The 26,930-nt window shown below is 47.9% G+C and overlaps 1 protein-coding gene across 1 annotated transcript; it reads right to left on the bottom strand.

Annotated features, from left to right (window-relative positions):
• efnb2a (ephrin-B2a) lies at positions 1 to 26,930 on the bottom strand. Its single transcript, XM_086221034.1, has 6 exons — positions 26,836 to 26,930; positions 26,191 to 26,721; positions 16,177 to 16,460; positions 7,827 to 7,919; positions 6,480 to 6,590; positions 1 to 3,918 (listed from the first exon to the last, which is right to left on the bottom strand). The coding sequence occupies exons 2-6, from the start codon at positions 26,301 to 26,303 to the stop codon at positions 3,509 to 3,511; spliced, it is 1,011 nt and encodes a 336-aa protein (XP_086077160.1). The 5' UTR covers positions 26,304 to 26,721; positions 26,836 to 26,930; the 3' UTR covers positions 1 to 3,508.

The following is a 26,930-nucleotide window of genomic DNA, read 5'->3' as shown; positions in this document are numbered from 1 at the left end:
AGGAAAAACATTTTATTGAAAAAAGATTTTCAGTTTGTAACAGACTGGTGGAATGTGTGTCATTTATCCTCACTTTGAACTTGTTTCAGTTTTTGAATGATAAAACTATTTTGTCCACAACCTGGCCATCTCCTACTGAAAGGAAGGGGAGAAGAGGGCTCCACCCAGTAACCATGACAGACCAAAGAAAACCAGGGGTCGGAGAAAAGGAAAAACAATGCAAATATAATACTGTGTTACTTACAAACTGGACTGAAATTAAATCATTAACAGAAAAAAAGAAACTAATTCAATAAATATTTATGGTACACACTTATGGCACAAATATGCAGCAGTCGGTTTGGCAACTTTTCGCTCATTTTTTTTTTTTTAAACCAAATTACCATGGAAACAGTGCAAAAGGGGGAGGGAGTGGGGAGGACACGGGCTTTCCATCGAGCGCTAGCTAAAATACATAGCAAAAAATTCAAATTTTATACAAAACATCTTACTTTAAGAGTTTATAAAAAATGTTTTATTGTGTTCTGGTCACTATTTACATAAGCTATTTACCAAAAAAGTAGTATGCTCTGTTTCACTGAAGTGTAATCTGTTTTTCTGCACTTTTTTCTATTTACTTTCCTAAAAAGGTGAATAAGGCTATTGTAACAACCCAGGATCCATATACAATACAAACATTAATGTATTTACAGTTTCTTACCTACAGAAGTACGGTGCAAAATTACTGAGTCAAGTGACCAAGGGCTGACCATACGAGCAAGGCATTTTACAGTGGCCTGAGGTGCTTCTCCTAGCCCGTGTGCTAAGACTCTCACAGCATCGCTACGGCGTTTCATCACAGCTCCGACCAAAGCTGGCCAATGGTGGGAGAGCGTTAGTCGAGCGACAGCTAAGAAAAGGACGCCAGATTAAAAGAAACTAATAAGATTGTCATATTCTGCCGCAGACAGACAGCAACTAAACAGCCTTTTGTTTATTGTATGTGTGACTCTTTTTTACCTTTTCTGAAATACCTGTTCAAGTGTCAAATGCTTTTAATGGTTTGATTTCTCACAGCCTACCTTTGTTCTACGGCACAAACAGAAAAGGTTCAGATAGCACTATAAATAATGCAGGGACTCCAACTAACCACAGGCTTGTGTGTCGTACTTTGTTAGTTCTGCGTTGTGTGTTTGTTGTTACATCTTTCAGTGGTTAAGAACACTTTCCATAGGTGTTTTTTTTTTTCTCAGAATCGATTAAAAAAATAAATAAGAATTGCATATTTGCAGATTTTGTGGCCTCTTAGAGGCACAAACCTCATCATACAAGGCTTGGCTTTTCGGTGAAATTTGATGTTCTTTATGAACAAATGAGGATGTCGATGATGGGCTGGTATATGCTCGGAGAACGACCATGATTGTAGTCTGGAGATGAGAAGTCACTGACATAAATTTATTCTCTCACATGCATGCACGCACACACACGCACACACACGCACACACACAGATAAGATGAAGGGTGTGTATGAGAAGAAAGAGGGGCACTGGGTGTTCATGGGAATTCAGCTTTGGGAGATGCTACACTGAGTGAGTGTGGGAGACACAGCTACTCTGCCCTTGTGTACACCAACGGGAGCTATTTTGGGTCAGATAACTCTGCTCCCCTCAGAGTGGAGGCCCAGGCCGCCCTCCCCTGGTCGCTCTTTCCCAGGAGAGCGAATGAAAATACAGGACTCATTGGGTCAGGAGATATCAAATAATCAAAAGTCTAGATTGCATAATGTTCTCTTATACCATAATATATTAACATTACTTCTTCTCCATGCTGCCTGACAACACCTGTGCTCTATGTGTCTATCATAAATAAATTCTGCTTTTTATTTTTTTTATCTTTGTAATGTCCTTTTTAAATGTACATCTATTTTGTAAAAAATAAAAAAATTGAAGTCACAATATGGAAATGCTAATGAAGATTGAGAAACAGTGGCAATTTAAGTTAAACACAAATGAATAGGAGAGCACTGGCCACACTGATTTGGGCCCTCAGGGCACCCTTAATGGCCCTCGGGGTAAACATTACAGTACCTAGAGCTGTTTCAGGCAGCTATGCTAAGCTAACCTCCACCAGATCTTGGGCCTCGGCTTCACCTGATGCAGTAAGGCGAGTTGGATTTCTTATTGCCCGTGACACGTTCTCGTGTGAAAAGACCAGGTTAAGAGAAGTTGAGCCCTCCCCATTACATCTGACAGGATACAGCTGCTCGCTCATCTCTACCGATCACTATCTTTCTCTCTCTCTGTCTCTGGAGCGCTGCGAAGAGTGGAGGTACCAAAAAGAGGTTAAAAGTGCTGCTCTATGTATATGAACGTCCTCAACTCTTCCTTCAAGCGACCCTGGACAGACCTGACGTTCACCCTATCCCAGAGCGAGAGGGCGCAAATTAGAAAAAAACACAAATATTTGTCACTCCCTCACACTCCTGCCACTCCTAACCGCCGTCGGCTCATTTGTGTTTCACATCACACACCAGATGACATGTGACTGAAAGATAAGAAATCTGCACGTCAGCAGGATATGAAAACCAGATATGATGACAGTACAAAATTAAAACCTTCAAGTAGCGTCTGACACTGAACTGACAGATGACTGGGAATGAGGAGAAATGCTGGAATCCACACTTGGGCCCGAACAGTTCACGTTGACCAGTGAGACAGTGTGTGTGTGTGTGTGTGTGTGTGTGTGTGTGTGTGTGTGTGTGTGTGTGTGTGTGTGTGTGTGTGTGTGAGATGGTGGGTGGCAGGTGATACACATGAGTCAATCAGGAAAGTCCCAGAGAGGATTGGTGCAAGGATCTCCCCCTTTTTCCAACTTCCAGCTGGGAAATCCACAGAGTCTCTCTGGCTAGAGAACAAGGGAGGGCAGCCATTTTGTGAGTTCATGGTCAGCCCACATCCTCCATTAGCTCTCTTCCTCACTCCTTTATTTATTTGTCTCTTTCCCTCTCTTTTTTTGCTAGCAGCAGTCTCTCTAATGGTGGGGTTGAAATGCTCCCCTCCTTCCTTCCTACCAATCCTTCACGCCATACATCCGTCTGTCCAAGAAAAAGAAAGAACACTGTGCATCCTCTAACTTTCTGATCCTAAAAAATGCAGTTCCTCCAAAACGCCAGCCACTGTGCACAAACCAAAAGAGGGAGAAAAGATGGGCAATGTTGAGATCATTCTCTTCTCTTTTTCCCAAATGCCCCAGAGAGGGGGCAACAGTGGTGGCAGCAGCCTTCTCTCCAGCCCCCGCCTGTCCGGCCCCACCCATTATCAACATACCAGAAGGACAAGATGTCAGCAAAACTTTGACTACGAAAAAAAATAGTGACAGGATATCAGAGGAGAGGAGGTGGACTTGACAGAGTGAGAGAGCGAGTCAGAGCGTGAGTGTTCGCAGGCGTGCTGGCGGCCGAGAACCCAACACCTGCCCTGCTCTGCCCGGGGTCCTTCCAGTTTGTCTCCTGCTTTTCAAAAGTTCCACCTCAGACTTTGTAATAGATGTTGGCGGGGCTCTGCGGCGGCATCTCCTGAACTATGTAGACTGGGTGGCCGTAGTCGCCGCTGACCTTCTCATAGTGCGGGCAGAAGACGCTGTCAGCAGTCCTGAGCGGGATGATGATGTCGCTGGGCTCAGAGCCGTTATTGTTCCCTCCACCTCCACTCCGCTTTGGCGTTGCCAGGGTGCTTAGAGACAACGTGGCTGCATGCTGGGGTGAGTGTTTGCGGTGCCGCCGCCGATACTTGAGGAGCAACAGGACCAGCATGATGATGATGATGATGAAGATGACGCTGCCTGAGGCGATGCCGACGAAGATGGCTGCCTCCGAGCTGATGACACTGGAGGAATTTCCACCTGGGTTGTTTTCATCACTGCTTTCTCTTTGTGCTGGACCTGGAAGACAGAGGAAGAGGGGGAGGAGGAGGAGACGTGAGAACGATGACAGGAGTCGTTCCTGGGATGACCTCCCCACACAGACCAAATACAGACTGAGATTAGAAGATTGTAGTTTGAGTGGACACAAGTGCCCAGACCCCCCAGGGAGGTGGTGCTGCTGTCTCAGAACTCAGTGGCGTCACGGTCTTGCACTTCTTTACATGAAATATGAAAAAATAATAAATAAACTATCCATCCATCCATCCCTCCATCATCCATCCCTCCATCATCCATCCCTCCATCCCTCCATGTTCCCCCTCTTCTCCTGTTCAGGGTGGTGGGGGTGGAGCCTATCCCAGCAGCCTTCCCCCTGGACAGGTCACCAGTCCATGGCAGGGCCAACACATAGAGACAGACAACCATTGGCTCTCCCAGCCACGCCTACGGTCAATTTAGAGTCTGGATTAACCTGGTCCCTCTTGATGTCTTTGGACTGTGGAGGAAGCTGGAGTACCAGAGAGAACCCAGCAGGAACAGGGAGAACATGGAGACTCACCCAGAAAGACCCCGGGCTGCAGCCGGGGCTCCACCCACAACCTTCTTGCTGGGGGGGCCACAGTGAGGACCACTGCTCCACCGGGCCGCCAACAAATAAACCATTTTTTTAAAAAGTTGTCAGTTGACTTCTATTGAACCAAATCTAATAGAGTACACAAGAGCTTAGTTTCTTTGTGTTCTCAACAAAGACGTTCAACAAAAGCAAATTGTTTACATCAATAGAAAAGTGTACTTTCGGTCTGTTGGAAGTATGTTTCTAGTAACTAGCAGTATCTCTAAAAGTTCACCTATAAATTACAACAGTAAACTTGACAGTTTCAGAACAAAATAGATGTCACCTGGTTGTTTACTCAAGGTTTTGTGCTTTAAGTCGCCTCATACAGAGTGACAGTGAGCTAGTTTAGTCTAAAGAAGCAACACAATTGCATGACTATATTTGCAAAATATACCTAATATAACTTTTCCTTGGTTTACTTAATAAAGTGAATTTGAAGTTTACTTTCTTGCAAGCGGTGTGCACAGGCTGGGGCTCGAGCTATTTCAGTGAAGGCTTAATGACTCCTTTTAAGAAAAGAAGCAGAGGCAGTGTCTCTTTTCTCTCTCTTCTACTTCCCAATCTTTTCACCGGGTCACCGTGAAGGCGTGGCGAGGCCCAGAGAAGCTTCTGGAGAAAGGTCACGTTCGATCGTGGCTGTTCAATTCAGCCGGTGAAGACTGCAACCTTGAAACTAGGGCAAGTAAAGCCTGAGAGGAGAGGGAACAATAGCTGGGGTACACGCAGGCAAAAGGCACTTAGATAAATTGCATTTTGAAAGACATAAAATGTAACTTAATATTCTAACTTACAGGCCCCGTGGGTAGTAAATAAGAAAGAGATATTTGATGTCATCATGAGACATCAATTATGAAAGGCAGGCTGTGCTCTGACTCCCAGCGATGGACACTCTGGTTCACGTCCAACTCTGGACTGGCTGGGTTCAGTTCTCCCCGGGACAGGAACGCGTTCCCTGAGCTGGCGGATTATTGCATCTCCTCTGCTGTTCTCTTGAGGGCCTTAAAGTGCTTATGCTGTGGTAGCTCTGTGGTAGGGGGAGTGGATACGGGATGGCAGGCAGCCCAAAGCAAAGACCCTTCCGTTGTTTTACAAGGAGATTATGCTGCCTCAGACGCTCTGCCCGTAGCGCTCTGACGCCCATATGCTCCTGCTAGCAGCAGAGATGGAGGCATGAGACATAAAGAAGCCTGGGAGAGGACGCGAGAATGTAGACAGAAGATGCTGATGCGAGCGGGGAACAGTGCCGGCGTCCTTTTAATGAGCAGGAAGCTCATTGTTGGCCTGATTTGCGGGTGAAAACATAAAGTGTCAGATGAGGCCACACCCTCGAAGAACCAAGACACCACAGGAGGGACTGCTGGACTGTTTATGTAGGTCACTTGTTTTGTTCTTGGGCCCTTCCTGCATTTTTTTTTTGTGTTTTTTATCACATCCCGCCTCAGAAATTGCTGGTCTGGCTTTCTTTGTGAGAGATGTTTAACTGCAATATAATAGCAAAGATAAGAAGGGTGTGCACGTAGCCACTCGCCTGTCTGGGTTGTGACTTGGTGCAGAAATAAGTCTGCACTCAGAACCGGTTGTTAAAAAGATGGCAGACAGTGATCAGATCATTTTCCTGGAAATGTCACTTAAGCGATGGGATAAATGGAACTGGGCTGGAATGGAGATACCTTAAAAGTCCTTGAAGGGCCGTAGATGCCTATCAGTTTTATGGGTAACATTCAATTACTGGCTGATGAATTGCTGACCTTTCTATCTTGCACTTTTTCTTTTTCTCACACACACACTCACACACACTCACACACACTCACACACACACACACACACACACACACACACACACTTACTTATTGCTATCTGCTCTTAGCTGGCTGGACAATTGTGTGTCCAAATGCCACATTGCTTCGATAAATCCTCCATTAACTACCACTTTCCCAGGATTCAGGCTGAGATTAGGTGAGCTCACCTGATTTCTCCAGCACATCGTTGGTTTTGTGGGTGTCCTTGCCATCTGGGTGCTTAGGAGAGTAGGGTACTCTAGTGGGGTAGTCTTTGGGTGAGATAGGGTCAGATGGATCTGAAAAAAGATAAAATTCACAGAGATTAATGACTTTTCCCCAGAATTCAGGTGGGTGTCGTCCTCCTCGTTTGTCACAGGGTTCTTTGGCGAGACAGGCTTCTGTTTTCAGTGTTGAATCTCAGAGAAGAATCTTCCTTAAGCACCAAAAAATCTCTCAGAATCTCAGGAAAGCTACTGCAGCAGTAAAGGCTGGTCCAACTCATGCAGCTGAACACAGGTTTAATGGCTGTCAGGTTTCCCAGCAGTGGAAAGACTTGAGAGCACTTGAACATATTGATTCTAAGTTTTTCCAGTTGTTTTCAGATACTTTATTTTGGCTACTGATTTTTTTTTTCATTTTTCAATGTATTGTATGAAATTGCACAACCCCCTGAGCCGTGATTGCGCACCACAGAGGTGCAGCACTTTTATAGCATTTGCAAACACGTACAACAAAAACCCGTGAAAACGCTTGACAGGAACAAAAAAACACCATCCAACAAAGTGTACTTGAAGCTGGGATGGTTAAACATCAGCGCCTGTTTCATGGACCTGTGAGGCTTCAGAGTGCAGCAGCTCTAAACCTCTGGCTACTCTGTGACACGTTTGTTGCCGGGCGGACTAACTCCTCGCTGGGTGGCAACCGAGCAGCTGAATTATGAAAAACTATTGCAAAAACAACTTAATCCCAGCGTATGTGTGTGGGTGGTGTGTGTGTGTGTGTGTGCTTGTGTGTGTGAGTGATATGTGTGTGTGTGTGTGGTGTGTGTACGCTTGTGTGTGTGTGTGTGAGTGCGTGTGTGTGTTGGGGGTACTGTACATGCTTCTGTGTACAGGTTGTCCTCTCAAAAGCTGTGTGAGTGTCACACACGTGAATTAGGGAAGGGATCATGAGACTTCTGGGTATCTACTCTAGATTTGCATGTGTATAAAAGCTTCCAGATGACACAGTGTGTAAAAGCAGATGCTTCCAGTGCATTTGTGCATGCAACCTTACACAATTACACAATTGTGCGTGTGTGTGTGTGTGTGTGTGTGTGTGTGTGTGTTTTATTGCCCCGGGCTTCCGCTTGATTATATTTGTCACTCCCTTGGAGCACTGGGTGTCATGGAGACAATGGAGCCGTACGCTGCTCCCCGTGATCTTATTGGTGCATTTTCTCACAATTCTTCACAGTGAACGAGCTCAGCGTTGTGACGGCCCGCTCATTCCTGCAGGCGCACGCCACTGCAATTCAACAGCAAAATACTCACTTTGCTCCACTTTCATGATTATCTTCATGGACTTGGTCTTGCACACTCCCCCCTCCTGGTTGTCGATGCCCTCCAATGTGCCGTTGGATGTAGCTGCAGCAGACAGGAGAGAGGAACAAGGTTAGGATTGTTTCAGCCAGCATCTGGTTTGGAAAATATGTAGCCATGTGTACTTTAAGCCTATCTTAAAAAACAGCCAGTTCCTAAAGAAAACACGGGCACTGAAAGCCTTCCACAGAGGCAGGATGTGAGTCATACCCCCGTCGCAATAAAATCACAGTTCAGCCGTTCATCACCTCAGTCGCTCTGAGTACCACGTGTCCTCGTACCAGAGGAATATTTCACATCCCCAAAGTCAATTAGCCTGAGTAATTGTGCCAGTAATATCTCTAACTGTGCTGATGGGCCTTATGAAGGAGGCAGTTAAGGGAGGTGAGGAGAGAGGCGACAATGCCTGTGATGACAGCGGCCATGTTGGCAAGCCACAGGAAATTTGACGGCTTATCGTGCATTAGCGCTAACAACACTCCAGAGAGTGGTAGCCAGTTATTAAAGAACACACTTCTGGATTTTAAAAGCCCTAAATTGCTCAGATCTAAAAGCCAAACTTGCTGCCAGGCTTGAAGACGAAGGAGGGTTGTGCTGACAACAGACAAAAATGGAGCAGGAGGGGAAAAGAGTGAAAATGAGGAAACTTTCCAGAGGAGAAATTAAGGGAACAGAGGGAGGTGATTAACACCTGAATGGCTCTGAGATGAAAAGCACTGAGAGGATTAAAACAACATGACAAGAGGAAGTGCACCACTACACAGTGTTTACAGATGTGACGGGGGGGGGGGGGGTAATGTGTCTTTTTACAAATGGAAACTGCACTTTTGAGTCTCTACTTAGTGTCAGACTTGTACAGATGTGGCCCACACACACAGACACCCGAGCCCTGCCAAAGCTCCGTCAGCAGGATACTTTCAAGACCGTGAGCTGCCATCTCTTGGCTCGTCTGCTTTTATCTGCGCTGCCTCTGCAGGATGCTGGCAGAACTGCAGCTGGCGTGGAACTCCAATGGAACAAGAAACAGGCAGGGAGGGAGGGAGGGAGGGTGAGGGGAGGTGGGGGCTTGTGGTCTATCAGGTCAGTAACACAGAGGCTAACGAGCTGCCAGGGCTTAGCGGCTTGGCTTCCCGCCAGAGCGCAGTGGCCCGCATTCACTACGCCTGCCCCCGCCATCAAACCCCCCCTCCCTCTGCTTCCTCTCCAGCCTCTCCTCCTCTTTCCCTTCCTTTGAACAACACCCCACCTTGAAGCCACCACCTTCTTCCCTAAACCCCCTTTACCCGCCGCCCCTCCCTGCCACCTCCTCTCGTCCCCTCCCAGTCCTGCTGCTTCTGCTCCTGAAGCTTCTCCATCAGCTACTGAACTGAAAGACAGGTGCTTTGGTAAGACGCTGATTGAAACGGCTCTGAGAAATTAAGCTCTGCATACTTCCCTATTTTCTCCTCTCCGTTTTGCTTTTTTCTTCCTTTTCCTCCCTCCCAGCTACCAATCATTTTGATCCGAACCCCCTTGCTTCCATAAGATGGTGATGGGAGCGGACACAAAGAGCATGTTAACAAGGACTCCCTCCCTCCCTCCCTCCCTCCATCCTGCCTCCTCTCTCCCCCTGTCTCTTTCTCTAGCTGACCTATGGCTTTCCAGTGGAGACCGAAAAGCACATTACAGACAAAGCTCCTTAAAGGCTTGTGCTCCTGTGATCGTGTGTATGTCTGTGCATGTGTGACTGTTTTATAAACCTGTTAGCACAACACACACATATTTTTTCAAGCCTGCAGGACGCCATTAATCAACTTAACACTGTTGAGTGACTGGCACGATGAGGGTGTGTGTGAGTGTGTGTGTGTGTGTGTGTGTGTGTGTGTGTGTGTGTGTGTGTGTGTGTGTGTGTGTGTGTGTGTGTGTGTGTGAAAGCGCGAGGAATGAGGTATGTGGGATATTGAGGTCCATGCATGTATACTTCAAACCTCTTGTGCCTGAGAGGTCAGAGGTCACAGGATGTGGAGCACAGTTAAAGGTACAGAAGGTGCCAGGTGTTGTCACCCACTTCCTTTGTGCTCCCTCCTTCCTTGACCTGTTAAACCACTGCACACTGTCACACATCTACAATCAGGATGAAAAACACAACACGTCATCACCTCATCAGGCCTCTCAAAACAGATCTTTTCTGACAGTCACATTTCTTTGACATTTGGAAATGTCTTTATCCCCTTTAAATGTAAAACGCACGCTTGCTGTGCCAAGGCTGCAGTCCAGGCAAGCCTGACTTGGATTTAAACAGAATGTGATTGTTGAATCGGCTGAATGACTCGGCCCTCCTCAGCCAAGCCAGACAAGGCTAGACTGGACTGGCTGACAGACTAACTGGCTAGAAGTAACCAGCTAATCCCTAATGCTGGAGGAGCACAGTTGGAGGAGGGGGCTGGGATAGACCTGATTCATACAAGACCCTCACAAATGGATTTAGTTACTGACGACCACTGGCATTACAGCACCCAGATAAGACTCTCAGACAAGGAGGGGCGGGAGAGAAGGAAGCCAGAGAAAATAGAGAGAAAGATTCTGTTCAGCATCTGCAGGCAACCAGAGAAACGAGAGAAGAAGGAAAGCTGTGTCTGATTTCTCTGCATTGTTCCTCTCGTCATGACTGTGTCTGTCACAGCCTTTCAACTGGCACCATGAGGTGGGGGGGTGGAAGATGCTGGTGCTATACACACATGCGTTGCCATACTCAAGACACAATGGGGGGGGGGGGGGCTAGCAAGAAAAATCACTCAACAGCTCTGACAAGGTCCCACGAGAGACCAGCGTGACAGCTCGAGTGGGTCTGAAGCACAAACCAAGCCGGCGCCCTGATGCCATCCAGTTACCGTGGCTCACGAAACCAAGCACCAGTGAGAAGTAGCAGTGATGATGAAGTGAGGTGACGATGGCGGTTTTCATAACTGTGACTCTCTCTCCTACGTAGGGACCACATCTGGTGATACCCGGACATGTGAGCACGCCGTTCACACTCACATCACCTGAAGTCTCAAACACACGAGTGTTCTCCCTTTGGTCTCTGCCGGTCCCTGTTGGTCACTCGTGAAACCCACCAGGTCCCACCTCACACCCCAATGTAAACCCCCGGCCCCCACCTCAGTTTACCCTTTTTAACTGCACTTTCTCATCTTTACCCTGCAATGATGAGCGTGGATGGAAACTGAGCTCCAAACTGGGGCTCCACAATTAATCTAGAATAATCACAATATCGCCTCCAGCAGCTTTCAAATAGCAGGAAGGTGCAACGCTTGTTCAGGCTCAATTGTGTGTCAAATACCATTTTCAATTCAATAATGTGCGGCTGCCAACACATCAACTTCTCCAGATGTAAAAACAAAGAAATCCTCTTTGATAGATTCCAACAAAATTACACTGTACTCATTCCATGGGTCTGTCAATGAAATGTGAATCATGAAAATTAACATTCCCTCCAAGATGACAAAGTCATATCACATCACAATATTATTAAAATGACTGCAATTAGATATTTTTTGAAATCCTGCAGCCCCACTGCTACTGCAAACAGCAGTGGCTGAGTTTCCAGCTCACGCTGGAGTGCTGCACTGTCAAGCCGTCCCTAAACTACACTCAAGTCTGCTTTGATAGCACTGCCAAATTTTCTGGGCATAATTAATACACAATGCACCGCCGAAAGACAGAGCTGTGCCATTCATAAATAGTGGAACAGAGCAAATGCAAAGCATCATGAGACTGGAGAGGCATCGAAGACAGACAAATAGGAAGAGACAGAAAATATCTGATGCACAGAGAGGGAGTGGACAAATGGTCAGGATGAGGATGTGTCCCAGAAAGACAGAGGAAGAGGAGGAGAGACAAAGGCAGCACTGAAGTAAACGCTGGCCGTAATTGCCGTGCGTCGGGTAGCTGTGGAGCGTGAAGCCATCATCTCAGTGCCGGCGCTGTGGGCTGGTTAATGCCCGTCACCACTCTGGGTCCTAATCACCTGTGACATGGGCGCCTTCATGTTTAGGGATCCCAGTGACCCTTGGAAAGAGGCGAGCCGGGTCAGAGCCGGGTCACCACAAAGCTGTCTAATGACCACTGCTACCCATCGCCACTCGTAACACCCATGATAGCGATCACAATATGATATCAATCCACCAACAGAAAATATGGGTTACTCAATACTCAGCACCAGCAGGGAGACGAGGCTGGCTGGCAGTTCCACGTGCAGCTTGACCGAGAGTTGCAGCAGACATCCACTTGTGTTTAGCCTCTCTCTCTACTCACGGCACAGATCATTTTCCTGCCAGCCATTTTCATTATGTGATAATGACGCCACCACCAATCTAATACTGTGAGTCGGCCTGTATTATTGGCTGCATAAAGAACAGACAAAAAACTGAAAGTGCCTTTTAAATTAATTTAATGAGAGGAATTTTACATCTCAGACTCACGCTACACTGCTTGAGTCTGTGGCGCAGGATGTGTGTGTGTGTGTGTGCGTGTGCGGGTGTGTGCATGTGTGTGTGGAGGGCGGGGTGGGGGGGTGACAGGACTATTTTCAGTTGTGACTGAAGCAAAAGGTGATTAGGGGCTTGATGAAATTCACTCTGCATGTCTGCTCTGACTGTAAATTCCGCCTCGTCCTTCTTCTGCCCTCTTTAGCTCATCTCTCTCATTCTGTCTCTAGCTATGCCCCCTTTTGCTCGATTCATCTCTGCTTCTGCCTCCTCTTCAGCTCTCTTTCACTTTCATCACTCTCTTCCATTTTCTCCCTCCTTATGCCTCTGTCTATTTGCCCTCCCTCTCCCTCCATCTTCCTAGACCCCCCCCCCTCACTCTCTCTCTTCTTCTTTTGCTCATGTAATCATCTAGCTTACTAGACTCTCGGCTTCAGGCCATGCTGCCGCAAACAATCACATCAAACTCATTTGCTCTCAACTGGAGCATCGTGCACAGCCTCTTCAAGGCACGCACACACACACACACACACGCACACAAACACACACACACACATACACACACCTGTGCATGAGCAAATACACATTGCGCACACATGTAAGCAAGAAAAATCTGCCGATATACAGCAGACTGTTTGGTGCATGTTTGCTGCTCACACACACACACACACACACACACACACACACACACACACACACACTATCAGAGGTATTTTTTCACTGAAGCACAAACCCTTCTGCCAGTCAGACCGTAGGATGACTCAGTCAAACGCTGAGGCCTGATGTTCCAGTTGTTTAATCTGAAGGAGGGGGATCATTCCCATGTAATCTAGGTCTAACCTTGGCACAATAGTCAACACAAGGCAGCACTAATCCAATTGGTTGAGATCCGTAGCATTGATGTGGGGGCCTTGGCAATTGTGAGGGGAGATGGAGGATTAAACACTGGTTAATTAATTACGTATCAAGTGCTCACTCTAAAAGACCAATGAAATCCTCCCGTGAACTTTCTTGGAGGTTGGCACGACTGGACCACCGGCACAGATAAGAAGGTGAAGCTTCCATGGAGTCAAGCGCTATATGCATCTGTAGCAGCCATACCTCTGCCACCAAACACATCCACAGCTGCACACGCAATTACGCCTACAAGCAAAGACCGCAGGCTCCGGCAGAGGTAAAGCAACCACCTACGCACACCTCAACGCATTTCTCCTCCTCTGTCTCCCTATTTTTTTTGGTCTTTTTGCTTTACTCCTGGTGTTTATCCGTGCAACATTGGAGCTTCTCCAATTCAAAAAAGGAACAACACAAACATAGTGGCACAATTCAACTGCAGTGAGCTGCTAAAGCTGCAGAACCGAGGCAAGAGCAAGCCAAGAAGAAGCAATTAACAGTAAAACGTGACACACTCCAATGGAGGAACAGCTCTCACTTTCCCTTCTTTAGGCTACACATTAGCACTCTGGGTAACTGTGAGGATGGGGGGGCGGCTTTGCAAGTAATGCAAAACTGGATTTTCCAACCCCTCTTTTTTAAGTTGCAAATGAACTTTCCCACTGCTCTCTCTGTTCCAACCCGTCGACTCAGCAGGCAGATGTAGAGGAGGCTTTTTTAATGTGAGAAATTGAATATTCTCAGGCGGTGATGAAGAGCCACAGAGAGAAATATATTTCAAAGACAGATCGAGCCAGGGGGACTGTTAGTGTCACAGGGTGCATGGAGCCGTGTGTGTGTGTGTGCGGAGAGCAGCTGCTGCAAGCCGCAGCTCCGGCCTCGTCCACCACTATCTGCATCATCAGCGCCCTCCAAACCACATGCACCACTACATGCACCTGTGCTGGCTTGTGCTGCGCTTCCTCATCCAGAGACTCTGTGATCGCACTTGGCGGCAGGAGAGCAGGCAGAGGAGAACTATGATAAGTAAACACCAGCATCGGCTCATCAATAATTTACTGCAGCGTTTGGGTGGAGGGAGCCGAAGAGGAGCTGAGAGGAGGGTGAGCGTGTCTGTGTCTTCAGTCAGAAGCCTTTGTAGTCCTTGAGCACACACACAAACCACATCGAATGGTTTACTCAGCTTCTGTGGGTGCGGAGGCTCGCACACACGCTCAAACATGTGTGTTTGCATCCAGTCAGGTAACCAATCAAGTGGATTTTCACCCAAATTTGAAAGCTAATAAAAGTGCTGGGTTGTGTTGCTGTCAGGCATTCAACCGGCTTTATTTGCTTCAGCATATTTGCATGACTGCATGTCTCACCTGCAAGACCACAAAGGGACCTTTTTAGAGTCCAAACCCAGGAAGACATGTCCTGCCATGCAAATATCCCACAGCCATGAGTCATTACTGACGGCACAGCCTCTGCCGCCTGTTTGCTTCTACGCTCACTGAGGTGTAACTGAGAAAGCGTGTTAGTCAGTGAACCTGTTCTTCTCCAACAGCTGCTTGACAGATGTCTTTGCAAGCAGAGAATTATATTTGCAGCAGTGCAGGGAGTTTTAAGGTGGGACTGCCTAGCTAGATCACACCTAATTTAGACCTGTTTGTTTTGCAGATTTCAACTTCCTCCCCCATTGTAGACTGACGACTACCATGCAGTATTTCCTTATTTCCTTCTCTCCTGACTCCCCTTTCTTCCCCTTCCTTCTACTGAGTTAGAAATATGGCCTTCCTCTAGTGTGACAGCTCACAGATGGCGATGGCAGAGCCTCACAGATGGTCTTATCGCCGATGCACCCCCCTCAGCACCACGCAGATGGTTCAGTCCACCTCCCATGTTTCAAACCAGGGGGCCGTCGCTAAACCACATCAAAACTTCCTCTCAGGATGATGTTAGTACATCGCAGGCAATCATCCAAGTGGAGTGGCCACACCTGCACCAGGAGCCGGACCGTCACTCCTTTCAGCCAGAAAGGATGAACTGAGGAGCGCGAGCCGCGGCACTAAGGGGCCTTCAGGGTGCACTCCACCATATAATGAACCAGTTTGCATGAAGTGTCGCACCGATTGCAGGTAGAGCAAAACAATGAATCAGGAGGAAAGATCCCACGGAGCACACTTGCAGTCTATGCTCTCCACAATATTCATTATTACACTCAAGTGTGCACATATGAAGAAACACAAGTCGCTGCGTAAGAGGTGTTTAACCCTGCAGACGACTCCTGACCAACAAGTACACAATTTTATTAATTTGATCTCCCCCAGTACACTGGAGGCAGCGCGAGGAGGTGCAGTGACACGTATCTAACAACCACTTTCACGGAAGCGATCTGAATCAACTCAACTTCCAACTGCAAAGTTTGTCTCTGTGATTCTCATGTTGGATCTCGCGAGGAGCTGGATTTTCTCCCCGAGGGAGGACCAGGCTCCTTTAGATGTTATTTTAATATAACTTCCGATTTAGTGCTTACTTGGGCTTAAAACTCTGACGTCTAAAAAAACAACAACCTGGCAATGACATGACGTCTGCATTCCTTTGAATCTGCTTTAATCTATTTCCTTTGTTATTTCCAGCATTTCCCAATATTAATTCTACAAGTGTATGATTTCTTACTCAGTGTAAGTTAGGCTTTGTGTAGGTGGCGACAGGAACAGCCAGTGTGACACCAACTGCAACTCTAGTAAGAATGGAACGCCAACCTAATCTGGCACTTATTGCCTCAGCTGGGAGAGAATGTCTCCGCATTGCTGCTCGACTCGTTCTGAGGAAAATAATCCAAACGCAGACGCACACAACAAACTACACCCAGACATTCCAAGTATGTAACCCATCTGTGGTTCTTCAACCTTTCTGAACTGTGTTAGGAAGCTTCCAGGTGGAGACCAGCACATACTCACAGATGATGTAGTAGTCTTTGCCCCTGAAGAACTCCAGGCCCCACAGATTGGGGCTGAACTCCTGAAACTTAAGGGTGAACTTGACGTCCTGGTCTGGCTTGACACAGTGGAGGAGTGGCGTGTCTGCCTTGGTAATGGTGCAGCTCTCCAGCTGCTCCCTAGGCACCATGTACACTTTGTAATACTCCACGCCGTCGCCCACCCCGCCATCCACGCGGGGGCACACAATGTCCAACTTATCCCCGATCTGAGGATACAATACCACACCTTGGCCTGGCACGAATCTGAAAGGAGAAGCAGCGAGGCAGAGAAGGAAGGATGTTAGTGATGGCATTTATTATGCATAGCAGACTGGAGTGGTTGCCGCTCCATATCGTTCAAAAAAAAAAAAAAAGGAAAGGAGACGTCTTAATTACGGATGTGGTAATTACTGATTGTGTCAATTAATTTTTGATGACGGAAGATAATGGCTGAATATGTGATAGGAGTGCGTGTGTATGTGTCTGGTGAAAAGTGACCCCCATATCTGCAGATAGAATCACAGAGATCCTCTCAGTGTTGTGGCAGCGAGAGAGAGAGAGCGAATAATTAACCAGATAAATGAGGAGAAGGCGGATGCTTCCTGGACGTGGCAGCACACAGCTGGCATACAAAACAGAAAATTAAAGAATAATAAAATCCTCGCTTGGTGGGGCACATTCACAACAACAGAACACACACATCGACGGAGAGCCTGGAGCGGTTTGTCTGCGAGTGTAATTGAATATCCCTAAATTCTTCCCAAAAGTAAAATAATGTTGGCATTTAGTCTCCAAGTACAGAGAGCCCCTGCAGCACTCCTGTGACTGCACAAACACTCACACGCATTCACAGTTGAAGCTGTTGTAGGTGCAACTTTGTGCTCATGTGCTAAACGAGTTTACCCCACGCTAGAATACAATTTGAAATTACAGCCATGAACACCCAGAAGGCATTTCACAGCCTGACAACAGCACCCAGACGCGCTAATCAACAGCTCAAATTCATGGTCACCAAAATATTGTCTTGATTATTAATTAAGCACTTGCTTTTCAAAAGGTCAACGCTCCTGCGTGCCTCTACACCGACACGTCGACACAAAGGATATTCAGCACATCAGAGAGAGAAGCAGCAAATGTCCATGAAGTTGATCTCTGCTCATCGAGGAGTCCCTTCATCGACTGGGTGGTGGCACACATTTGGCTGGACTTTGTCAATTTCAGCACAGAAATTAACTCATCTTTTTCTTTGTTAAATAATTAGTCAATTGTCATGGAGTAATTGCCCAATCATTTGGTGAATTTTTTGGGTATTTGTTGTACTTTGCTGAGCAAAGAGTCCAAAATTTTGTTTAAATGGGCCTTTGCAGTTTGACTTGGAGGCTTTTTCTCAAAAGAAAGCACAAGTCAGAAGAAGTCAGCTCTTTTCAAAGGCAGAGAAACCAAATAATCTGCACCGCCAGATACTGTGGGGGTTTTTTCATCTTTTTTTGAAAGACGCCACAGGGCAGTGAGGAGCCATCGTGCAGGGGACTGGTGGTAAAGAAGGCAGTTCCTAATGAACCACTAATGCCAAATGAAATAGGAAGAGGGAGAGAAATCCAGCGTAGAGTTTTCTATATACACATGAAGGTTTGTAAATCTCACCTCCTCTTTATCTGTCTCTATCTCTCTCTCTCTCTCTCTCACACACACACACACACACACACACACACACACACACACACACACACCGTGTCCTTCAAATGTACAGATACAGACACATACATTATTCCTAGGTCCCTCTGAGAGCGCATGCATCATCTTCTGTTGCTCCCAGCATTAGCTCGTGCACAAGTGAGCACACATATGCACGCACGCATGCAGCAGCTAACTAGGCCGAGTGAATATTTGTCCTGCCCCCGAGGACACACTCAGCCGTGATACAGTGTGTCCAGCAGTGACCTACACAAAGTGTGTGTGTGTGTGTGTGTGTGTGTGTGTGTGTGTGTGTGTGTGTGTGTGTGTGTGTGTGTGTGTGTGTGTGTGTGTGTGTGTGTGTGGTGCAGGAGAGGTGGTGGTGGTGGTGGTGGCGGTGGGTCATCTTTAAAAAGCCTCCGGGTCTTCCCCTCTACATGGAGGAGTGGTAAGTGTGTGCATTCACCTTGTGTCTGTGTGTGTTCGTAAGTGTGGTTCATTACTTGCACACAAGTGTGTTGATGCAAAGACAAAAGTACGTGTATGTTCCTCACCCTGAGAGTTCTTCAACTTAAAGTAATTCATGGGGGTGCATATTTATTTGACTTCCTATCGCTTCCGTCCTATGTAAGCTACGCTAAGCTAAGCTAAGCTAAGCTAAGCTAAGCTAAGCTACTCTTGTCCCCCTGACTCAGACTCAGCACTGAAGGCAGCAGTGACATTTTGACATTTTCTATATTAACTCAGACTAGTGACAGATGCCATGAGCAACCTCTATACAGGTACTAACTCGTATTAATGGTATTTTTTCTCTAATAAGAAAAAGAACGGAGCTGAATATTATATTTAACGAGAGAAGTCGTGCGTCTGTTGTATCTGATACCGTCGAGAGCTTCTGAGTGTTGTCTCTTGAATGTGATTCCAATTACTTCAGATGTCAGGTATTCAAAGTAGACTGGCAGCAAATGTGTTATTTTAATCCAGCTCTGAATACTTAGCACAAATATTTTACACAAATACACTGAACAACACACCCTTATATGTAATTTTGAATTTAAATTTGGTGAAATGTGTAGAACAGATTAGTACTTCAACATAGATACGGCGACGCTGAGCCTCCCGGTTACACTGAACGCAGCTTCATTATTTTGTCATGTTCATTTTTTAACAACTAGACCTCAGAAAGATAAAACTGATGTAACTCTAAATTAACAGGCCGGTCCGGTCCTACTGAGCGTGTGCACAGTTGTCCCTGTAGCCTGCACCTGCTCACAGGTGTGGTGATTTTACGACCAACAAGTAAAAATGTTCTGTAGGCAACAGTCAATGTGAGGTAATTTTACAGCACACACACGCACACACGTTGAGCAGGTGAATTCTGACAACCGTATCACTCAGGCCGTCAGGACTTGCCTCTGCTAGCATGAATGCTATCTGGACAGGAAGTGGGCAGCGAGTGGGAGATCAAACTCTGCCACAACAAACGCTGAAACACACACAGATAAGCTAAAGGAAGTGTCATCCTCTTGTGCCCTCGTGTCTTTTTTCGTCAGTGTTTCACTCACACAAAAACACACTGGGTGTGTATTTTTGACCTGACTAAATACGAGATAGGGTATCATAACGGCCGTGTCCCGTTCTTTCACTCTCTTTACAATTCACAATTTAGATCTGCCTTCGCCAGAGGCAAAGACGTCTCCGATGCACCATCCTCTCGATTAGACGCTGGGTTTTTAGCCAGCTAAAGGCATTCAAACATGCTGACAAAGAAAAATAAAACTGTTTGAATGTTGGTTTAAAGATTAGCTGCCAAGAGACTTATGAAAGACAAATATGAGCTATTTAGGATATGATGAAACACAGACGCACTGAGGAATAATGGAGAGCAGCGCGAGGAGATGAAGACTGAGAGGTTGTCAAGTTGTCACTGCTGATTTATTGGTTTTTGCACCTTGCTGCCTTTTCTGCGCGCGCGCGTGTGTGTGTGTGTGTGTGTGTGTGTGTGTTTTTCAGGTATCAGACACCTGTCCCAATGGCAGCCATTACAACAAAACACCAGGTACACAAGGTCACCAAGACAGACTGAGGAGCCTGATACAGCCACTGCAGAAATAGAGGGAGGGAATAAAGGAACAGAAGGATGGATGGAGGGAGGGAGGGAGGCGGAAGGGAGCGGCAGAAAATAAAACTTGCCCCGTCATCTCTTGGTCACCTTCACCAAAAAAGGAAATATAATTTCTCAGGAAATATTAGGACGGATATTTAAGAACGACCACTGCCACTGCTATTCATGTACAGGACTTAGTGCAGATCCTTTCTTTTCACAACAGAAGAACATGATCTATGTAATCCAAATATGTGCATAATTTCCCATACTTCTCATAGTTGAAAGCTGACATTATGTTTGTGGATTATATTTAATAGAAGGGGCTCTCACGACTTGGGTGCGGTTCCTTCTCGAGCCCCGGCCTGTTTTAAACATCCTCTCCTCTTCTGGGTCCTTCTTTCTCTCTTGTCTTTTGTGTCTAAATGATTAATAAGGACAAAAACTGGCGCGGATATGAAACATGAACATTACAGCAGAGTATTTGTCAGCTTCCAGTCCACCGACAGATTCTGATTGTTAGTCTAAGCGTGTGACAGCGTTATGGAGAAGATCCCAGCAGAGACAAACCTGAGAGACTGTTTCTGCTGTTGTTCTCAAGTGCTTCATTTCTTGTGAACTGCTAGCAGGTTAACACCACAACTTCAGCTAATAACACAAACAGAGCACTTCTACATGCTGGACACATGTCTGTCCCTGCAGGGATCCTTTCCATAATGTTGCCGGAGTAAAAACAAGCACATTAGTGGGCGAGCTGTGACACACACAAACGTTCCTGCGCGACTTTGCAGTCTTTTCATAGTTGCAGGTTTGAGTGTTCAGGCTCAGCAGTGGACGGCTTCCAAAAACGTTGCTCCTCATCCTTTAACGCCGGGCAGCCCTGTGGGCTTCAGCCTGGCACGAACCTGCCACCAACACCTTTTCGTTCAGAGAGACAAGCAACAAAAAGGTGTTGACCAGAGGGTGGAGGACTACAGATGTTCTGAAGTACAGGTTCCAGTCGCGTGCGTGCGTGCGCTGACTGAATACAGCGTCCATGTGTAGGGAGTGGCGTGCGGCCGCTTTTTGTTTTTTTAATCATGTCGTCTGGAGTGTTCACCCGCTGGTTCCTGCTGGTTTACGAGCAAAATCAACAGATGAATGCATGTTATTTTAGTCCGTTTAACCCTCTCAGCCCCACCTGTGGTTTTTAGGTAGTTTAGGCTCATTTTTCACTGTCATGGATAAAAAGGAAAATGTTGATTCTGAGCACAAAAAACTGTCTAAATTTCCTGCCTTTTCGTGTAAATTAAAAATGTTTGGGTTTTGAATTTTTAATAAGACAAAAACCTATTTTAAATGTCACTTAAGACTTCTATTAATTGGTTTCTTGAAACATAAAAAAAAAATATAAAAAACTATTCATGAAAATAATAAAAGTCGGATGCGACCATAAGGAAAATACGAAATAATATCAAATAATCAGAGTTCATTTTCTGTCATGTAATACACACATTTGTCCCTCCACAGAATGAGAGGACCACCAGGCCCCCCCCCCCCACACACACACACACACACACACTCTCTGTGCTTAAGTTCAGAGACGCTAAGCTGTCAACTCATCTCTCTCATCTCCAACTCCACTGTCAGGCCATTTGTTGGTGAAGTGAGAGCAGCCACAGGTGTCTGAACTCCCTCCTCACCGCCTCTCCTGTCAGGAGAAAGGCTTTCATAACACGCCGCAGCTTTTCACAGCGCAACGGCGAAATCAGACAGCTGCAATTTTCAGCTAACAAAAGTCCTCACCCGTTTGTTGGAGGGGGAGTTCTAAAGTACCGACTCCTGCCTGCGATTCACAGTGTCGCCCTCATCTGCTTGCTTTTAGAGCGTTAACCCAGCACACACACATCTCTGTGTCCACCGAGGTCTGACTGTGAGTTTCACAGGCTCCTCTGCCATTTGGAGCTGTGGCTCCTGAGCGAAAGTCAAATGGAGGCAAAGACTTCCCCTTACGTGACGAAGGAGCTGCACAGGTGGGTGACACCCAGGCAGAGTCCTGGACACTTGAAAGCATGGCTGGGCGACATCTGCTTTTGTAATGTTTATTTTCTAACTTAGTGTGTGTGTGTGTGGGGGGGGGGGGGGGTCAGGGAGGAGAAAGAGGAAGTGTTTGGGGCAAAAGGAGCACGGGGGGGAAAGCAGGAGGAGGAGGACTGTGGACCTACTTCCTGAGGTTACGACCACTGCAGTTGTTCTCAGTAGAACCAAAAAGCAGTGCATTTTCTCATCCTCCCTTCCTTCTTTCTTTCCTCCGTCTCTTTCTGCCAACACGGAACCCCATCGTCCTCCTGTCACTGCACATCTTTATATAACCCTTCATTCCTCTCACTCCTGTCTCTCTTTCGACTCACGATTTAACCCACTGGATTGTTGGGTTTGTGTGACGGAGCGGAGCCCCGGGGGCCACCCTGGTGTAATCCCTGTCCCAATCTCCCTCCTTCTCCTCCTGTGGCCCTGAAGTTCTAACAAAACAAAGTGAGGCGAGGCCAGGGTGAATATTTACTGCAGATCAAGGGCAACTATTTGACTCAGAATCCCAGCTGCAATGCACGGATTCATTAAGGCGGCAGACAAAGAGGCCAAGCCGAGTATAGTGAGGGTTAATCCACCCGCAATTCTTTGCAGCGCTCCGGCTTTCGCCCTCTGTCGGCCGAGGGGACGGAGGTCTTTATGCCGCCTGTCACCCTATCCCTCTTGTCCTCTCTCTGGCTCTGCCTGCACTCTGAGACTTCGGCCCCACCTTTCATCCAGTAATCCAGGCCTATGGGATCTGAGCAGGCAGAGACATAATTACCCTCGTCACCCCACGGGGCCCCACTGCTTTCTCCTGCCCCTCTCTGTTTCACTCCTCTCTTTCCTATTCTTTTATTACACTATCTTAATCATCAGCTTCTCTCCTAAATGTGATCATAAAAACCGCCTCATCAACCTCTCCAACCCCGCCAGCGTGTCGACTACCACAAGGCTGAACTTCCTCTCCTTCCATTTCACCTTCAGCCAATCTTTCCGCTCGCCGCCGCTCGATGTAGCTAAATTAAAACAACTGATCTTCCTGGCGTTCGGCTCCGGCGAGAAGGAGAGAGAAGGCAAAATTAGAGGCACTCCAGGGGTTGTGGAAAGAGGGATAGCTGGAGGAAGAGGGAGGGCATCCTTACCACATTCAGCACAAGGCCTCGTCAGTCATTCATTCATGATGGACCTGCATCTCTATGCCACCCCCCGCCCCCCCACATGAACAAAAGGACCCACAGAGGTGCCCCCGTCACTGCCCGGTCACAAAGGGCCTTTGGGCTTCTATGTAATCTCTTAATGAACTGCAGTGGAGGAGAGGGAGCGCTCCTTTTACATAAACCATGTAAAGCAGGCCCCTCTTTTGTTTCTCCCTCCCAACTACAAAATGGATTACCAAAAGAAGGAGGTGTGTGTGTGTGTGTGTGTGTGTGTGTGTGTGTGTGTGTGTGTGTGTGTGTGTGTGTGTGTGTGTGTGTGTGTCAGAAAGATCAGGGTGAAGAGAACAAGGAATGGGGGTAATTCTCTCTCTTTTTCTTGGGAGGTTCATCCATAAGGGCAGAAAAGTAGTAAAGCGCAAACAACAATGAGGTTTAATCGACGCAGCCATGGGCCTCACGCAGGGATTTTTTTCCTGATAGATGCACACACACACACACACACACACACACACACACACACACACACACATATAGGATAGAGAGGGAAAGAGAGAGAGAGCCTTGCTGTTTCTTTATCCTCCACCCGCCTACACACAAAGGCATTAGACTGGCCCGGAGCCTTCACATTTCCAACATTCATCCTTCCTGAATAGTCAAAGAGGACGACTAACACAAACTGAAGCAGAGACGCAGGCAGGGACGGCTGGCTGCTGAGCATGTTGCTGACCTGCTGAATCAAGATATTCTCTCTCTGGCAGGACTCGTGGACGGGACTGTGGTTAGGTGTCATTTATTGGACTGCAGATATGTTATTAATCTCCCAGCCGGGCGAGGGGTCCACCCTGGCCTCTGCTCCGGGCGGAGGGCAGTGAGAGCAGCAGCCACTCCAGAATTTTATTGTTCTTGCTAGGGTTCCTTCAGCAGTTCCACTGAGGGGAAGCTCACAAAGGAACATTTAAAATGAAAAAGAAGGTCTGGGGTCAGCAATGATATCACTCTCTGGCCTTTTACCTCTGAACTCTTCACCCAGACACAACGCAAAGAATGCGCACAAGCACACGCTAATTCAGCGGAATGCCGCTGCGTTCGAGGCCTGGAGGCGACGCTGCGAGGGCGGACGCGTTTCTCTGCTGCTCCGTTTCTAAATCCAAACTAACAATGAAATACTTTAAAAAAAATTCGTATAGTTGCATTTATTCCTGCTCTGCTGGGGTTTCACTGGAATAAACGGCGTGCAGGAGCACCGGCTGACACCGAGGCCGCGCTCAGGCGTGCGGTATCAGACTCTCAGTGTCACTGGTAGTTACTGGGGTGCTGGTCACTGGTAGTTACTGGGGTGCTGGTCACTGGTAGTTACCGGGGTGCTGGTCACTGGCTTCCTGCTGCTATCCGGGTGGTTTTAAGGCTCCAGTCTGAGAGTAAACGCGCCATAGCTGCGGAGGGAGAGTCTCTCCAGCAGGCCGCTGCGTGCATCAGCAGCCATTTGAACCTTTTCAGACTGTTGACAGACTGCTGCTTCTCTCTGTTATGAAATGAGGCCTGAGTCCGGGTCCAGACGCGCCAGCAGCCTCCGAGGCTGTCAGGCTCGAGGGCCGAGGAGCTCAGTCCTGCTGACACTCCGAGCAGCTCGCCTGAGACACACCGGGAGCCGGTGCACACACACACCGCAGCCCCGCGCTCACCTCCAGCCTTGAGCCGTGTGAAGGACCCGGCGGCGGACACCTGTTAGCGGCTCCGCGGCGTATATTTGAGGGGAGACTGAGAGGCCCGCCGGCCTCTGGACGGACCAAACGCAGAAATACTGAGCGAGCCGGGCCAAACGGCCACAAAGACGGGCGCCCCCCGCCGGGCCGAGGCGGGTGGAGAGGAGGAGGAAGACTCTATTTTACGTGTTGAGTTCACCATGCAGGAGCGATATTCGAATGCAAATTCGTGCTGATGGATTCAAATCAAAGGGAATCAAGTTTATTGAGCATTTTAGGTCTTGGGTGAATTTGGACCCGCCGCGTTCATGAAGCAGCGGCTCCGGAGCGCAGGCCTGACAGCAGCAGTCGCTCCTGCTCCTCTATTCAAACTTTTCATCTCGCTGACCGTTTTTATGCTTTTTTAATGCTTTTTTCCCTTCTGAACACACTCTTATTCCCCTTTGAACAATTCAATCGACCCCGGACGGAGGGCGACGGCCCGCGGAGCCTGCGTCCAGCGCGCAGGTCGCGTTTTTCTCCTGAAATCTTCATCCCGGAGTATAAAAATAACATTCAGTATTTGACCCCGCGCGAGCGCAACCGCCAGGCGGGACGGAGCTGCCGGTGGAGCCGAGCCTGGACCAGCCGAGCAGGATTCATCTAACATCAGTAATCCTCAGGAGCAGCGACGACGCGCCTCAAATGCCATGAATTCTGGAGAAATACGGAGGACCAGTAGATAAATATTATTCACTCAAACTGTGGCTGAGCCGCGCCGCGGCACCGGCACCGGGGCCGGGCCCCGCAGCCGGAACGCGGACCCGCTCAGAGCCGCGCGGGTCTTAACAGGTGCTGATTCTCGTCAGGCGTTTTATCCGAATTGTGATGCGTTCTTCCAGCAGCTCGGGAGTGAAGCTGCGGAGCGACCAGATATTTGCCAACCGGGTTGCTGCTCGGCAGCCACGGCGCGTCTACTCGGTGAATTTAATCCGAGAAAAAAAAATCCGAGTTTACAGGCGCGAGTCCAACCAGATCCGCGCGCGAGGATTTGAGTCGCGAGATTAATGTTGAGTTTTGAACAAACGTTGAGAGTTCTCTTTGTTCTGCTCGGTGAGTGTGTGTGTGTGTGTGTGTGTGTGTGTGTGTGTGTGTGTGTGTGTGTGTGTGTGTGTGAAGAATCTACTCCATGTGAAGCTGTGTTATTTTTACGCAGAAGAGCCGCGCGCGGCCAGCAAGCACCATTAAAACCAGTCATTATTCACTAAAACCAGCAGCTTTCCAGGCGGCTCGGGCCATCAGGCGTCCCCTCCGGCTCCACTTACTTGGTGTTGGTTGTGTTCCAGTAGATGGACTCCAGGATCACCGCCCGGCACAAGTCCGCTTTGAAGGCAATAAATAAAACTCCAAAATAATATCTCCACACCGAGTCCCCCATGGTGAGCCCGCGCGCCTCTGGTGGGAGCACAATCCGCCTCAGAACAGCCAAATGTGTGAGTTCCAAAAAAGGAAGAAAAAAAAGAAAAAAGAAGAGAGGACAAGCACTCTTCACCTTATATCCAGCGGGGACGCGCACGGACCACAAACCCCGACGGGCACTAGAGCCTCTCCGGGTGAGAGACCTGCTCCCGGCGGCAGCGGCTCCTCCAGCGGCCCGAGCTGAACCTCCTCCCCGCTCACAGCACCGACCTCCACCCGCCGCGGTACATCCCTCCGAGAGCAGGAGCTGTCCGCTGCGGGCCGGCGGCTGATGGAAATCAACCCAAATATAAATTCCCCGCGTTGTAGTCCAGCAACTCAGAATCCGGAGCAGCGGAGGAGGAGAGGAGGAGCGGCGAGCGACGAAGTAGCAGCAGCTGAGAGATGAGGAGGAGAAGGGCGAGACGATGAGGTCGGATGGACAAAATTAAGAAAATGGTCAAATATGAGAATGAAATAAATCAAAAGAGCTGGAATGGAAGTTCTCATACTAGATGTCCACAGAACAGCTACTGCGGCGGAACCGTGCTGAGCCGTCCCGAACACCCGCGGACGACGTGGGGAAGGTGCCTGAGCTGTGCTCCGG

This window comes from Aulostomus chinensis, chromosome 12 (genome assembly GCF_037954235.1).
Source record: "Aulostomus chinensis isolate RoL2024-O1b breed Wild chromosome 12, RoL_Achi_v1.0, whole genome shotgun sequence".
NCBI lineage: Eukaryota > Metazoa > Chordata > Actinopteri > Syngnathiformes > Aulostomidae > Aulostomus > Aulostomus chinensis.
This window is presented reverse-complemented; position numbering and strand designations above follow the sequence as displayed.

Excerpts from the sequence above, each read along its gene's own strand:
- efnb2a (XM_086221034.1), bottom strand. The coding sequence starts at position 26,303 with ATGGGGGACTCGGTGTGGAGATATTATTTTGGAGTTTTATTTATTGCC. Across the intron at positions 16,461-26,190 it reads TGGAACACAACCAACACCAA|ATTCGTGCCAGGCCAAGGTG; the intron begins GTAAGTGGAGCC and ends TTCTCCTTTCAG. Across the intron at positions 6,591-7,826 it reads AATCATGAAAGTGGAGCAAA|ATCCATCTGACCCTATCTCA; the intron begins GTGAGTATTTTG and ends ATCTTTTTTCAG.